At 44.3% G+C, this 15,672-nt stretch overlaps 1 protein-coding gene across 1 annotated transcript in view; it reads right to left on the bottom strand.

Moving 5' to 3' along the window:
* Positions 1-1,234: 1,234 nt before the first annotated feature.
* The window catches only part of LOC138374215 (NACHT, LRR and PYD domains-containing protein 13-like), a 36,079-nt gene continuing 21,641 nt past the window's right edge, over positions 1,235-15,672 (bottom strand). The window contains exons 5-10 of the mRNA XM_069456929.1: positions 14,976-15,137; positions 13,203-13,373; positions 10,622-10,792; positions 6,052-6,222; positions 3,020-3,147; positions 1,235-1,260 (exon numbers count right to left, since the gene is read on the bottom strand). Coding sequence (XP_069313030.1) covers positions 1,235-1,260; positions 3,020-3,147; positions 6,052-6,222; positions 10,622-10,792; positions 13,203-13,373; positions 14,976-15,137 — 829 coding nt within the window. The remainder of the gene's footprint in view (positions 1,261-3,019; positions 3,148-6,051; positions 6,223-10,621; positions 10,793-13,202; positions 13,374-14,975; positions 15,138-15,672) is intronic.

The raw sequence follows: 15,672 nt of genomic DNA, 5'->3' as shown, positions 1-15,672 counted from the left end.
CCAGGAAAGAACACCTGGAGTTTGAGCATGAACGAGAGGCCGAGAAAGGGTGGAAGATGCTATCACTGGAGGAGATGCAGTGAATCACCGAAATGGATACTAAAATCAGGTCTAAGATAGGCCCGCGGGCTGAGCATCCCAATCCAAAAATCCAAAATCTGAAATTTTCTGAAAACAAATTTTGATGCTCAAATACTGGAGAATTTCAGGTTTGGGATGACCAACCAATAAGTGTCATGTAAATATTCCAAAATCTGAGAAGATCCTAACCCCTCTGATCGGGGATTTCAGATACAGGATACTCAGCCTGTACTGCTCTCTAGAGCTGACAGTGCCAGGAGCATATCTGGGAGTCTGTAAGTGGCTTCCAAGAACAAGTGGTATGAAATCTAAGGACATGAGGATAGAGCCCGTGAGGGCTAAAGGGGAGGTGGGGAGAATGATCGCAGAGTGGCAAAGGAGGAAAGAGGACACTTACCCCAGCATCTTGGTCTGCCACCTGGACAGGACAACCATGTCCCAACCATGTCTGGGACAACCATGACCCGCAAGGGTTGTGAGAGAAGCGATATCCTCAGGGGAGATCCGCATTTCATACAGAACAAGAAGATAAAACTAGGTTGAGAAGGTGATGTTTAAGTATAGGTTTGCTGGGTTCCAAAGAGCATGTTGGGAAAGTTTCAGATGAAGATGGGTCTATTACTTCTTGAGGGAACCAATACAAGTGGAGATAAACGCAGATTAGGAGTAGTTCTGGGTGTCCGTCTGGCTTAATCACAGGATAATAATCATACCTCTGTTACCTCTCAATCCATAAGAAATGAGGCTTTAGGCTTCCTCGAGGTATTTTTGTATCCTTTGCTTTATTGGATCCTCTCAACACCTTCAAAATTAAAAACATTATACCAAGGACAAAAAGAGACTTAAGGGAAAGCCAACTTACGATCTTGGGACCAGACACAGTGTTAGACTTGGATTCTAGAGATGGGTGTCTAACAGGCTGTCTCCCACTGCGAGAAAGCTTCTGGAGGTAACAGCTCATCTGTCCCCATGAACAGCAACATCAGAGCAACACACAGGTCAGGGCCTCTGGAGGTTTTACTCCAAGATCATTCCAGCTGTGGCACACACCAGTGGGATCACCACCACCATCTGTCTTCAGGGTTGTTAAAATCCCAAGTACACTTGAGTTTCAGAAATAACTCCTTCCGTGATGTCAGTAACTCTTCTCTTACTATATTGTGCAAGTCGTCTTGAAGCCTGCAGAAAATAAAGCAGCGAAGATGTGCAGACATAAAGTGACGCAGCACAGACGTAATGTGAAATAAATAAAATAAGGGAAAGCAATAGGGCCGGCCGCAGTGGCTTGCACCTGTAATCATCATAGCACTCTGGGAGGCCAAAGTGGGAAGATTGCTTGCGCTCGGAGTTCGAGACCAGCCTGAGCAAGAGCAAGACACCGTCTCTACTAAAAATAAAGAAATTAGCCAGGTGTCATGGCATGCACCTGGAGTCCCAGCTACCCGGAGGCTGAGGCAGGAGGATTGCTTGAGCCCAGGAGTTTGAGGTTGCTGTGAGCTGCGATGACTCTACTGCACTTTCTAGTCCAGGTCCCAGGTGACAGAGTGAGACTCTTGTCTCAAAAAGAAAGAAAGAGATGCCCCACACAAAAACTAACGTTTGTGTACCCTTATGTTGGCACATCCCACCCACCCCCATAGATGTTGGGAGGAGATATGAAGGCACAAGAACCCCTTTCCATAGAGAAAAAGCAAAAGATGGGCAAACCATGGCAAAGATGACAAAATACGCACAGGCCAGGTCAGGGTAATCAGGTCATTGTCACTGTTTATGAATAAATATAAATAGTTCTTCTCATTTGTATTAGCTGTGTTTAGCAAATTTTTGGAAAACACCTGAGCACTCTGTTCTCCAAGAGGAAGTGAGAGTCTGGGTCCATTGTTGAACATCCCTCTACACACACACACACACACACACACACACAAAATGAAAAGGGAGAACCTTCATTTCTAATGTCCTCATCCTTGAACTCTTTTTTAAATGTACCACTTAAGTGCAAAGCAGATAACATCAAATCCTAAATGTACAGGTTTTGACTAACTTCCCAAAGTAGGCAAAGTCCCTTGGCATCCGAGATAAGTTCTGCTAAAACCTATCTAGTTTAACATTTTTCTGTAGGAGTAACAGTCGCTTACCTTTCCGATCTCCTCTCCAGAGCACTGGATGAGATGGAGGGTGTTCTGATTAAATGCTCTTTTCAATACCTCAAAAGGGCAACACAAAGCTTGGTCCAACCTCAGGGCCTTTGCACGTACTACTGCAGCTTCCTTAGAACGCCCACCCTTCATCTCTAGTCACAGCCCATGTTCCCCTTTTGACATATAGTTTCTCCTTCCAGCTGCCTTGGGATTTGAGATCAATGACACCACATCAGACAAGCTCTCACCATCCCGATCAGTCTGATTTCTCTATACCTCCACCCAGAGTTTCTTCCGTAGCATTCAGGACAACAAAGACTGCTTCAAGCCTCAGATTTATCTTCTCCCTGAGAGCTCAAGACCCACAAGGGCAAGGCTCATGTCCTTTGTTTCCCGCTGTCTCCCACGCCAGGGAGCTTGGCCCCTGAGAGAGAAGCTGGTTGAGTGGCACATAGAGCAGGCACAGGAATGAGAGAAGTGAGGACTCTCAAAATACCTAAAAGTCTCTATAACTGCACCCTGCAATATGGTAGTCATTATGCACATGTGGCTGTTTAAGTTAATTAAAATGAAAAAAAATTAAGTTTTTAAGAGAGGGTCTTGCTAAGTTGCCCAGGCTGGTTTCAAACTCCTGGCCTCAAGCGGTCCTCCAGCCTCAGCCTCCCAAAGTGCTAGGATTACAGGTATGAGCCACTTGTACCCAGCCAAAAATTTAAAGAAAATTTGAAATCCCCGTGGAAAAATCAGTGGGGATTACCCGAGTTTTTGTAGATTACACATCGAATTTCTCAAGGCCTCACACAGCGTCTTGGCTCCATCGGTCTCCAAGTCGTTGCCTATAAGGTTCAGGTTAACGAGGCTGTTGCAGCTGCTGAGAACAGAGGAGAGATGCTGGCAGCAAGCGGCTGTCAGATTGCATTTCTCCAACCTAGGGGTGGGTGGGAAGGAAGCATAAACCACAGTCCACTGAGATTGAGAAATTAGAAAGAAAAGTGATATATAACATCTGGGCGGGGGGAATAGTACTAAGCAGATTGCTTAACAGTGGGGTACTTACCATGGGACACTTCTCTAAATACTTACATGCAACCTGTTTAATCCAGACCCCAACCCTATGAAAGGTAGTTACTACTTTAAGCCCTATCTGACACAGGAGGAGGAAACAAAAGTCTAACCTGCCACAATGTGAAAGAAATCACTCTAGTCTAAAATAGATGTGAATTTACTTATAAAATCTTTGAAAGGACTAAAATAACACTACTATCTCTTTATCCTTTTTTTCATCTTATTTTTAAATTCAATAAAATTTGAACATGTGGTTGGCTAACTGCTAGGAACGCAAAGAAGGTGACAGCGTGTATTAGATCAGCTTAACACAGCAGAAATCTTTATCTAAGTCTAAAAAGAAACATGACATGTGTTACACACAGAGCACTTGACACACAAAGAATAGAGGGCGGGAACCTATTTCCTTATGTTGGAGGAGGTTGGGTGGGATTTAGGGAATACCTCCAAAGAAAGGTACCATTTGACAGACAGGAAAAACAGGGGCTTTAATGTCAAAGAGGTCTGTCTGGATGTCTCGGATACAAGGCCACTATGTTATATATTGTTGATCAGGTCTTGTACCTTTAATAGCACTCCTCGAATCCTCTCGTCCAGTGTTTCTCAATCCAGGGTGACTTTGCCCCCACAGAGGAGACTGACAACGTCTGGGAGTGGGAGAAGCTATTGCATCTAGTAGGTGGAGGCGAGGGACGCCACTCAACACCCTGCGGTGCACAGGACGCCCCCATGATATAGAATGGTCCAGCCCATGTCAGCAGTGCTGAGAGTAAGGATGGAAGCCTCAGTATACGACTCTGGGACACCCAGTGGGGGGTATACACACGTATAGGTGCGTGTCCCTCCCTTATGGCCAGTGTTGGAGAACGAGACTCAGTGCAAGTGAGCTGGGATCGGGAAGGGATTCATCACTGAACGCAACGTGGTAATTGTTGCAAACATGTCATCTATTTCTTCCTCTGGGGAGAAGCATCTAGCAAGTGAGGGCTTAAACCAGACCAGCATTCTTTTGTAAAATGTAACTATGCCCCTAATTTACCCGCATAAATCTGATGGCTTCTCTCTTACCTAAAGGATGAAAAAAAGTTTGCCTCTGAAGATATATAAGAGACAGAGAAGCAGTGAAAAGGATTAGCTCCCAAGTCAGACTTGGACCCTGTCCAAATCCTGGCGTAGCTAAGTGATGCCTTGCCTCAGTCTCTTCATCTGTAAAATGGGTATCAAGTACCTGCACCTCCTTATAGCTCCCTCCTGGAAGATGAAGTGATTGCCCGCGTTTCCCACTTCCACGCACATAGTATGCATTCCAATGACAGCCTGTCCTACACAGTCGTTTTAAACTCCGTCGTACCCCATTTTCCAGACACATCACTGTTTCCAACCGCACATCCTTCACCTGTCCCCCCAGCAAAGAGCATCTGTATGTGCTGTTGCCCTCCACCAAGGACTTCCCTTCCCTTCCTTCTTTTGAGGGGCTTGGAGATGACGGCTCTTGTTTCCAGGTTTGTCTCAAGACCTGACCTCCTACGTAAAGTCTATCGCAAAACTGTGGGCAGTTTCTGAGGAAAACTAGAGTGTGCGGTGTGTGCTGCACTTTGCGGTGCTGGTCCGGGTCCTGTGGTTGCTGGGGCCCAATATCAGCACCCGCCAAGCACCAGAGCGCGCCTCACTTCCACCCAGCCCATCACATGGCTCAGGCACACCAGCTTCGCCATTGGCACTAAACAGCAAGCCTTCCTTTTAGAAAGGAAAAAGTCAGAATGAGTCTCTCTCCTAAGGAAATAGTCCTTCAATAAATTGCCTAATTTTTTTGGAGTAAAGATGAACTTCTCGAATCAGAATGCAGTTCTGCCAAACTATCTTAAATTTGGCACTGCAGATAACATTAACCTATTCATGTCTTTTTTTTTTTTTTTAAAGGTCTGTGAGAGACCAAGTCAGTTCTTTGATGTTTTAACCAACAGTTTAATTCATGGTGTTCAGATAGTAGATTTAACAATCTCTGAATAGAGGTTTGAGGTGGCTGGTTCACCCCAACAATGCTGGAGGTGCTTTATAATTTGCATAGGTTCGTTAAATACCTTCTAACAAATTCTAATACACAGCCTTTCCAAAAACATTATCAAGCTATCAAATTAACCAACCCTAGAACCATTACCTATGTGAGAAATGGCTATCATTTAGGCCACAGTTAGCCAAAAATTCTATGGCTTGAGGTAAAACCATCTTAGCTGAGCACACCTTGCCTTATGGTTAAAAAAAAAAAAAAAAAAAAATCAGTCTTCCCCTTAGAAGTAAAGATTCACAGTGCAGAGAACATCCTCCCAGCTGCATCCTCCCAGCACCTGGTACCTACAATGTGCTGATTGAAAGTGAGTTTATTTGTAGTATGCCAAGGATTTACAAGAGCAAAACACTTTCTCTACACTTGGAGCTTTTCATCTAGCAGGAGAGATTTTTAAAAGGAGAACTTTATCCTTTGCCATTTCTGACCTATTTTTTTTTCCCCTGAGACGAGGTCTCATTCTGTTGCCCGGGCTGCAAGGCAGTGGCTATTCACAGGTGTGATCATAGCGCAGGCTGCCTTAAACTCCTGGACTCAAGCAATTCTCCTGCCTCAGCCTCCTGGGTAGCTGGGTGCACAACACCACTCTATGCTCCATTGCTCACCTTCCAAACCCCCACCCAGGTGACCCTGATGTTATCCTCTCCTCACCCCAGGAGTAGAGAGAAGAGGCTTTCTACAAGGAGAACAGTGTCAACTCACCCCAAAGTGTTCAATGCACAATTTGAAGCTTTCAGAGCCTCGCACAGTAGTTTTACTCCATCATCCTGAAGATCATTTCTCCCAATATCCAAAATTTTCAGATTGTGATTATGCTTGAGGGCATCAGCAAGCTCCTGACAGCCCTTTGCTGTGAAGCCACAGCCTGACAAACTGCAAAATAAGAATGTATGAAAGGGGGAAAAATGATTGAGTCCTTAAGCTTTGCTTTGTATACTCCAGCTCATCTCACTTCCAAGGAAAGGAGAGATGCCAGAGCCAGACTCCTCATCCCAAGCCCTGAAGGGCCAGGACACACTGAGGTGCTCTGTTTACCTGTGATGAAAGAAAGCAGATGGCACAGAACACTCTACTCTCCCCTCCCTGTGCCATCTGCAGGCTTGACAGTGTGGAGGGCATCTCTGATATTTACCACCCGAGTACTTAGACTTTACTTGGCTATCACACTACATGTTTTCCAGCCTTTGAGTTCAACAGCTGAGCTGAAAAACACACCAGAAATCTCACCTTGGGACTGCAAACTAGTACAGCCTTTATGGAAAGTAATACGGAGATGCGTCAAAGAGCTACAAGCAGAACTACTATTTGATCCAGCAATCCCACTACTGGGCATCTACCCAAACAAACAAAAGACATTCTATAAAAAAGACATCTGCACTTGAATGTTTATAGCAGCACAATTCACAACTGCAAAGATGTGGAAACAATCCAAGTGCCCATCAATACATGAGTGGATTAATAAAATGTGATATATGTACACCATGGAGTTCTACTCAGCCACAAAAAACAATGCTGATCTAGCACCTCTTGTATTATCCCGGATAGAGCTGGAGCCCATTCTGCTAAGTGAAGTATCCCAAGAATGGAAAAACAAGCACCACATGTACTCACCATCAAATTGGTACTAACTGATCAACGCTTATGTTCACATATAGTGGTAACATTCATTGGGTGTTGGGCAGGTGGGAGTGGGGAGGAGGGGACGGGTATAGTCACACCTAATGGGTGCTGTGCTCACTGTCTGGGGGATGGACATTCTTGTAGCTCTGGCTCAGGCGGGGCAAAGGCAATGTATGTAACCTAAACATTTGTGCCCCTGTAATATTCTGAAATTAAAAAAAAAATTTAAAATTCAAAAAATAAAAAAGAATGAATTACTATACTAAAATAAGTTCAGAATGATGAATCCAGGGGAATATTTGAAGAGAGTATGGGGCGAGTGGGAAGGGACAAGAAAGAGACAGGAGAAAGATGGAAGGGGAGTGGAAGGAGAGAGAAACACTGGAAGCTGACACCTTAATGTGGAGAAGGCACCCAGGACAGAGAAATCCTTTAGCCATAAGAGGAAAAGTTTGACTACATGAAAAAATGTCTATGTGTTAAAAACCAAAGGCCCACTCTAAGACAACTGCCAACATGATAAATAATACATGAAATTGTACCCCAAAAAGCCAAATTTCCCTAGTTAAGAGGTTTCGGGTAGAGGGGAATGAGCAGATGAGGGTCAACAGGTACAAAATTTCAGTTAGGATGAATATGGATGATTTCTTTTTGAGATCTAGTGGATGGTATGTCAGATATAGTTAGGAGTATTGTACATTTCAAAATCGCTGAGAGTAAATTTCTATGTTGCCGCTACAAAAAATGGTAAGTATGTGAGGTGATGGATATATTAACTAGCTTGATTTAATTTTCCATCATTTTGTACCCCATAAATATATACAATTATAAATTGTCAATTCACTATAAAAAATTAAAAATTTTTAAAAGGGAATGCCACCAACTCAGTAGGGAAAAACCAAAAACATAATGAAGGAAAAAATAATCAGCAAATCTTTTTTTTTTTTTTTTTTTTTTTTTGAGACAGAGTCTCACTCTGTTGCCCGGGCTAGAGTGAGTGCTGTGGCGTCAGCCTAGCTCACAGCAACCTCAAACTCCTGGGCTCAAGCGATCCTCCTGCCTCAGCCTTCCGAGTAGTTGGGACTACAGGCATGCGCCACCATGCCCGGCTAATTTTTTTTTCCTATATATATATTTTAGTTGGCCAGATAATTTCTTTCTATTTTTAGTAGAGACGGGGTCTCGCTCATTGCTCAGGCTGGTCTCGAACTCCTGACCTTGAGCGATCCACCCGCCTCGGCCTCCTAGAGTGCTAGGATTACAGGCGTGAGCCACCGCGCCCGGCCGATCAGCAAATCTTAACAGGTCTTTCATGTGGAAGTTTATACAAATGATTTGCAACATTTGAGAACAAGCTCAACTTCATTCTCTTTTATTTTTAGAGTTTTTAAGTTTTCGTCATAGAGATCTTTTTTCCCCAAAAATATTACAGGGGTACAAATTTTTTGGTTACATGAATTGCCTTTGTTCAGTTTGAGTCAAAGTTGTAAGTGTGTCCATCACCCAAATAGTGTGCATTGTATTCTTACTAACACAGATACAAATAAATAAATACTTTGATTTATAAAGGAGGAGATATGACCCCTTGGCTGGCCTCAAAATAATCTTGGAGAGCTTTGGTGAGGTCTTAGGAGAAAGCAGATTAGCCATGAATCAATAATTGTTGAAGTTTGAGGATACAGTTGATTATATGCTATTCTCCCTACTCTTACCTAAGTTTCAAATATCCTGTGGAAGAATTAAAAACACTACATTGAGCTAACATTTTCCTACCTCTCAAATGTGCAAAGATCAAGGGGGTTTAGAACACTGTAAGGATTTAGGTGATGGGTGCTCTTGGCTGGTGGGACTGTTGGTACAACCTCTGCGGACGGCAACTGGGTGATCCCCGTTTAAGATTTTATTGCAGATACCATTTGGCCCAGCCTCTCTGTTTCTAGAAACCTGTTCTGCAAATATATTTACATGTGTCTAAAATGATACAGGTAAACAGATATATGGCATAACTTTAATAACTTTGTCAGAAGATTGGAAACAACCATACTATTCATAAGGAGTACAGTGTATCCATTCAACAAATTACTATGTAACCATACAAGAATAAAGGCTGTTTTGTACTGATGGGTAACATTCTCAGATATATTGTTTGGGGTATATGCTTCATGGTGATAAATGCTGAGTGAAAACATATATAGTCACTTATATGCACAGAAAACCTCTGGAAAGGTTAAAAAAATAAAAGGAAACTTAAAGCATTGGTGACCCCAAAGGAGGGAAACCGGATGTCTGGTGAGGACTGTCAGAGTGGACTTTGTCCACCCTTTGAATCAGCAAAGTCCAGTAAAACCTTCCATGATGATGGAAGCATTCTATACCTATGATGTCCACTATGGTAGCTGCTAGCCACATGTGACTACCAAGCACTTGAAGTGTGGTTTGTACAATTGAGACCGAACTTTTCATCATATTTAATTTTCACTAATATTAATTTAAATTCAAACACATCTGGTGAGTGGCTGTCCCACAGTACAGCAGAGCAACCTTTAATCCTATGAATTTACTTGCCTATATTATCAATGCAAAAATATTCAATTCTGTCCAAGTATAGATGGGCTACATTTGGGTCCATTAAGATATTCCCAGCACTATGAAAATTAGGAAATAAGAACTGTTTACAAAGCTTTCCAAATTTCTTAGCATCCTATGTCTATGGTTTTTTTTTAATATCACCACCACCTATATTGCTATTCGGGGTCATAGGCCTTTCTGAAACTCTGATATGGACCGTATGTTCAAAAACATGCACAGACAGAAATTATACACAAAATTATTTATATTATGTGCTGGCAAACTAGGAAGAGTTGGAGCTCATTTCTAACTTCTATATCAAACATGGGATAATATATTTCACAGGAGGAAAAAAGCTATCCGTAGATAATCTTGTCTACTTGGAAGATTAGCTCTAGACTAGCATGTGGAAACTCAGATTTCAGGAGAGCTCCCATCACTCCTTGATGAGAATGGCTACTGTGCCTAAATTATGCAAACAACATGGTTTATGTTGAACACCTGTTTTCCTTCTGGAAGTCTGGAATCCTGGTACCTGCGAGGCAGGAGATGCATATATGACCAGCACCCAATAAAAGCCCTGAGCCCTGAGTCCCTAATGAGCTACCTTGGTAAACAGCACTGTGCATGTAATGTCACAGCTAGGTGCTGGGGAAACTGAGGGTTCTCCTGTGTGATTGCCCGTCGGAGCTTGTGTCTGGTTTCCTCTGGGCTTTGTCCCACGTACCCTGTCCATTTGCCGATTTTGCCTTGCGTCCTTTCACCATGATGAATCATAGCTATGAACACGACCCTAGGCTGTCCTGTGAGCCACTTAGTGAATCATCAAACCCAAGGGTGGTTTGAAGGATCCCGACACACACATTGTGGTTGGTCCTTAATAGTCACCCCATTTCCATCTCCCCCCATAGGCACCACCGCCCATACCCACACCACCAACAAAACCTCAAGCTCCTTATGGCAAGGATGGTCTCCACACCCAGGGCTCGCTCACTCAAACCCCATTAGGAACTCTGGCATTTGTAGGCTGATTCCCGTTGCTCTCCACCCATTCACTAAGCGAGAAGGAGCCAACAACACTTACTCCAGGCTCTTCAGATTGCAATCGGGATGACTCAAAGCCTCACACAGAAACTTCACTCCTTCATCTCTCAGGTTGTTCTTGCTCAGGTTCAGGTGTTTCAAACTGTTGTTCTTAAGGAGAGCGGCTGACAAGTGCTTGCAACTGAGTGCTCCAAGCTGGCAAAACCAAAGCCTGCAGGGCGAGAGCCACGGAGACAGGCGTTCAGGAAAGCAGCCCAGACTGAGGCACCTGGAACATGAGCCCCAATTCCCTTCTTTGAGTCTGCCAGTGGGGCCGCTCCTGAACCACAGCTTCCGCCTTTTCAGACTAGATGCTGTGGGCCCCAGTGCAGGCTTGCCGAGTACTACGCTGACTTTAACCCTAACCCTTTCCCCGTCCAGATTTACACAATGAGCACACCAAGCACGTGCTTCTTGTCAGTGGCTGATTTAGGGAAAAAAAAAAAAAAAGGGAAAAATTTTCAATGGCTCTGAGGCAGCTGGGGAGAAAGCCCAGCCTCTGGCGCCGGCAGACGTGGGTTCACGTGCGGCTCAGCCATCACTAGCTGTGACCTTCAGCAAGGGCCTTTATTCTCATCAGCCTTCATTTTCTCCAGTCTACAGTGGAGATTCTAATGGTTTATCATAGAGTTGTCAACGATCCAATGAGCAAAACATGTGCTCGAGACAATACTTGGCAAAAAGTATGCAATACAAGCTATAGAAGGTAAATTACTTAATAGAGATTATATATTAGATATATTAGTATATAACTGATATATAGTATGTTTGTTGTGTTAATGTTGTATAATAAATTTTATAAAAATATACTATGTATTTTATATTATGGTATATGTTACAATTATACATGTAAACACGTAATTACAATTGTTATCATAATTAAAATTGTTATAATAATTACAATTGTAAATGTGTGACAATTATACGCATTGTGACATAATTCATATGATCTATGTATCAGTCACCTACTAATGTTCTGGCCCTTTGAGACTCAATGCTAAGATGAGTGCTAACCTTTCACTCCTTAGCCAGTTCAGATTTCCACATTTCTTCACCATAATCATCTCCTTGGTTGCAACTCAAGACCCTTGGCCTTTTCTGTTCTTTTATACTCATCTGACAAATATCCAATCCTCAGGAAAACCCAACCCTCCATCTGTTCCACACCTGCAGCAGAGCAGCATAATGTAACCAGAGAAGAGATCTAAAAATGTTCACTTAGCATCCACCACCTACGTGGTTTCTCATCCCTACCCTGCAAGCCTCTTGTGTCCTGCAGTGCTATGTACAATGGCTCATAACATCTCCACGTGCCTGTCTGATAGCCATCACAAGCTCCTCACACCTGGACCCTGCTCTGCCCCCAGACTTTCCCCGTGTCAGGGAATGGCCCCACCCCTTTCCCAAGCCCATCACCTGGGAGGCACTCCCTCCTAAATAACCTCTAAGCCATCAACAAACCCCATTGGCTCTACCTTCAAATATATCCCCAAATCCTGCTACTCATCCTGGGCAGCTCTCTCACATCCTGGTCTATAGGAACAACCACATCACACCCCTTGCCTGGTCTATAGGGACAGCCACATCACCCCATCACCTGGTCTATAGGGACAGCCACATCACCCCATCACCTGGTCTATGGGGACAGCCACATCACCCCATCACCTGGTCTATAGGGACAGCCACATCACCCCTGTTGCCTGGTCTATAGAAACAGCCACATCACACCCCTCTCCTGGTCTACAGGGACAGCCACATCACTTGCTTCTAGTCACATCTTTGCCCCTGCTACAGTCCATCCTTCAACAGCAGTTTTGGGTGACATTCAGATTAAGTCAACATCTAGCTTCAAACCCATGGCCGACTTCCCATCTCACCCCAAACAGCACACGGATTCCTGCACAGCCCGGCACACAGCAGGCACCATCATCTCCTACCATTATCGACCTCAGCTTTATCCAACTACAGTAGCTTTCTCCTTGTTCCTTCAACACCCACGTTCATTCCAACCTCAGCATCTTTAACTCGGCTGTTCCCTCTCTGCATACGGCTCCCTCCTTCACTTCCTTCCAGTCGCTGCTTAAGTGTCGCCTCTTCAGCTAGGTTGGTGAGAGAAGACTTTACTGGGAAACCTAACCCATCACTCTTTGTTCATTCCACTTTATTTTTCGTCATAACTATTGTTGTTTTGTTTTTGTATCTCACTCATAAAGCTATAAATATATCCTACATTTGGGCAAGAAGTATGTCTTATCCTACAACCCCAACCTGGTACCTGGTTCTATGTCTGTTGATAGGAGCTCAGATATGGGTTGACTAATATAATTGTAATTTCCTGGGGTCCTTGTTAAAATTAAGTTCTTTGGCATAACCCCCAGGGATTGATTCAACAAATCTGGGATGCTACTCCATTTGTTTTAGACCAATTTTTAGCACATAGTAATTACTCAATGCGTGTTACTTTTTAATGATCTAAATGGATCCTGGATGAAGGAACCACATTCTCCTGGATGCTCCCTGCCTCTACCCTCCCCTCTACCCCCGCAGAGAGTTACTTCTAGAAACAAAGCCAGAGAACTTACTCCAATCTCTGTAAGGTACACTTAGAGTGCGTCAGGGCACCACACAACACCTTTACGCCATCGTCTTGAAGCTGATTAAATCCCAGACACAGTCGAGTCATTTTTTGGACGTTGATGAGAAACGAGGCCAGGTGGGGACAGCTGGCCACTGACAGGTTGCATCTCTCCAGGCTGTAGAAGGTTCAGGTGCAAGGTGAGCCTCAGCTATGCCCAGTTTCCTTCCTCTTTCTTTCTCAAACCCTCATCCCCTTGGAACACATTTGGGACCCATACATCAAGGAAAGATTAAACTGAATAAAGAACAAAAGCTTAAAGAATGAGTAAAAGGTAGGTCAAGGTAGGGTTTCTTGACCTCAGCCCTATTGACGTTTGGGCCAGACCTTTTCTTGTTTTGGGGTGGGGGACTATAGGATAGTACACTATAGGATATCAATCCATGAGATGTCAGTGGTATCCGCCTCCCAACTGTGACTACTAAATATGTGTCCAGGCCGGGCGCGGTGGCTCACGCCTGTAATCCTAGCACTCTGGGAGGCCGAGGTGGGCGGATCGTTTGAGCTCAGGAGTTTGAGACCAGCCTGAGCAAGAGCGAGACCCCATCTCTACTAAAAATAGAAAGAAATTATATGGACAGCTAAAAATATATATAGAAAAAATTAGCCGGGCATGGTGGTGCATGCCTGTAGTCCCAGCTACTCGGGAGGCTGAGACAGGAGGATCGCTTGAGCTCAGGAGTTTGAGGTTGCTGTGAGCTAGGCTGACGCCACGGCACTCACTCTAGCCTGGGCAACAGAGTGAGACTCTGTCTCAAAAAAAAAAAAAAAAAATATGTGTCCAGACAGAGCCACACGTTCCCTGGAAGACAAACTCATCCCCAGTTGAAAACGACTGGTTTGGGGGTTGATAAAAGTTGTATAGGGGGTTTTATTAAAGAAAGCTGCCCGGTGAGATATCCACAATCAAAATGAGGACAAAGCTGGCTGAGATTGAGACTTAAGAAAGGTGGGAAGAAAGAAGAAAAGAAGTGTGTCAATGTGATGAGTAAATACAATAGGGGGATCCCCAAGGCCCCCCAAAGCATACCCCCAACTGCCACCCACGCCGTGCCACGCAGACTTGCAAAGAAGATACTTTGAGAAGGCAGCGAGACTTACGACAGGTCCTTCAGGGGAAAATTCCGTATCCTAGAGGACTGACTCAGGCCTCTCATGTCAGAGAGATCATTGTCCCCCAGGCTGAGGAACTTCAGACTGGACTTCGCTCTGAGTTTCCTGAAGAGATCCCAACAGACCACAGAGACAAGGCCGCACGATTCCAACCTATCACGGAGGCCCCAGGATCAACAATCACCCTTAGGAAGAGTGAACTTTGTTTGGAAGTCCCCTTGCTCCATGAACAAAAGCGGATTCTCCCTCTTCCTCACCCCCTCGGAGGTAGGATGGCCTCCAGCTCAACACCACTCAAAGTGTGGTCCCCACAGCCCAGGAGGGGCAGCAACACGTGGGAGCCTGTTGGAAATGCTAATTATCAGGTCCCACCCTGAACAGGCTGGCTTTCTGGGGGTGGGTTCCTGGACTGTTTTAGAACAGCCCCTAGGTGATGCTGATATAGGTTAAAATTTGAGAACTGCTCCTCTACACCTATGAACTTTTTTCCTTTGCTAATCTGTATCCTTTCGTTATAATGCTGAGGCCCGTGAGTCCTCCCAGTGGATTGCTGGGACTGTGGGTGATTTGGGGACCACCTGACAGATCTGGAAAACCAAAGACTCACCACAGATACTTGAGGTTGCAGACTGGGTGTCTCAGGACTCGGAGAATCCAGCTAACTTCCTCCAGCTTGTTAGAGCTCAAGTTCAGATAGGTCAGCTTCTTGTTCCAGTACAGGACCTGATCGAGCTTTGCTAGAACTGACACAGGAGTTATTGATCTGCACCTGAGGAAGAGAAGTAATATAAAAGCTGGATCGGGGGAGAAGATTGGTTTCCAGCCTCCTATCTGCTTCCTCCCCCCACTTCCCACAACACACACTGCTCCGAGGTTGTATCGGATGCACAAGAACACAAAACAAGGATTTTTGAGTCATGGTTCTGAACATTGAGAAGGAAAACTAAAACATACTCTCACAAGAGTCACAAAGCTCAGATGGATGTACGAAGTCAGGAATCCACGCCCCCTTCCCTTCTCCCAGAAATCTGCCATTACCCTTCTAGGGAAATAGCCCCCCTATAGCAACCTAGACAACCTGGCCATAACAGTTCTCATTTTTTCTTGAACTTATTTCTCCTTATCTTGAGAACTAAGTGATAGGATGAAAATTTAAGTTAAAAAAAAAAAAAAGACTTAAAAAGAAGGTTAAGTCTGCCTCCCATGGGTTTGATCTAGCTCACTCAATGCTCTGAGGTTTGAGGAAAGTCATTCTTGCTGAATCTCCTGCCCTTAACTGGTTGAATCAACACATGCATCTAGTT

The sequence above is a fragment of the Eulemur rufifrons genome, chromosome 24, assembly GCF_041146395.1.
Source record: "Eulemur rufifrons isolate Redbay chromosome 24, OSU_ERuf_1, whole genome shotgun sequence".
Taxonomy (NCBI): Eukaryota; Metazoa; Chordata; class Mammalia; order Primates; family Lemuridae; genus Eulemur; species Eulemur rufifrons.
This window is presented reverse-complemented; position numbering and strand designations above follow the sequence as displayed.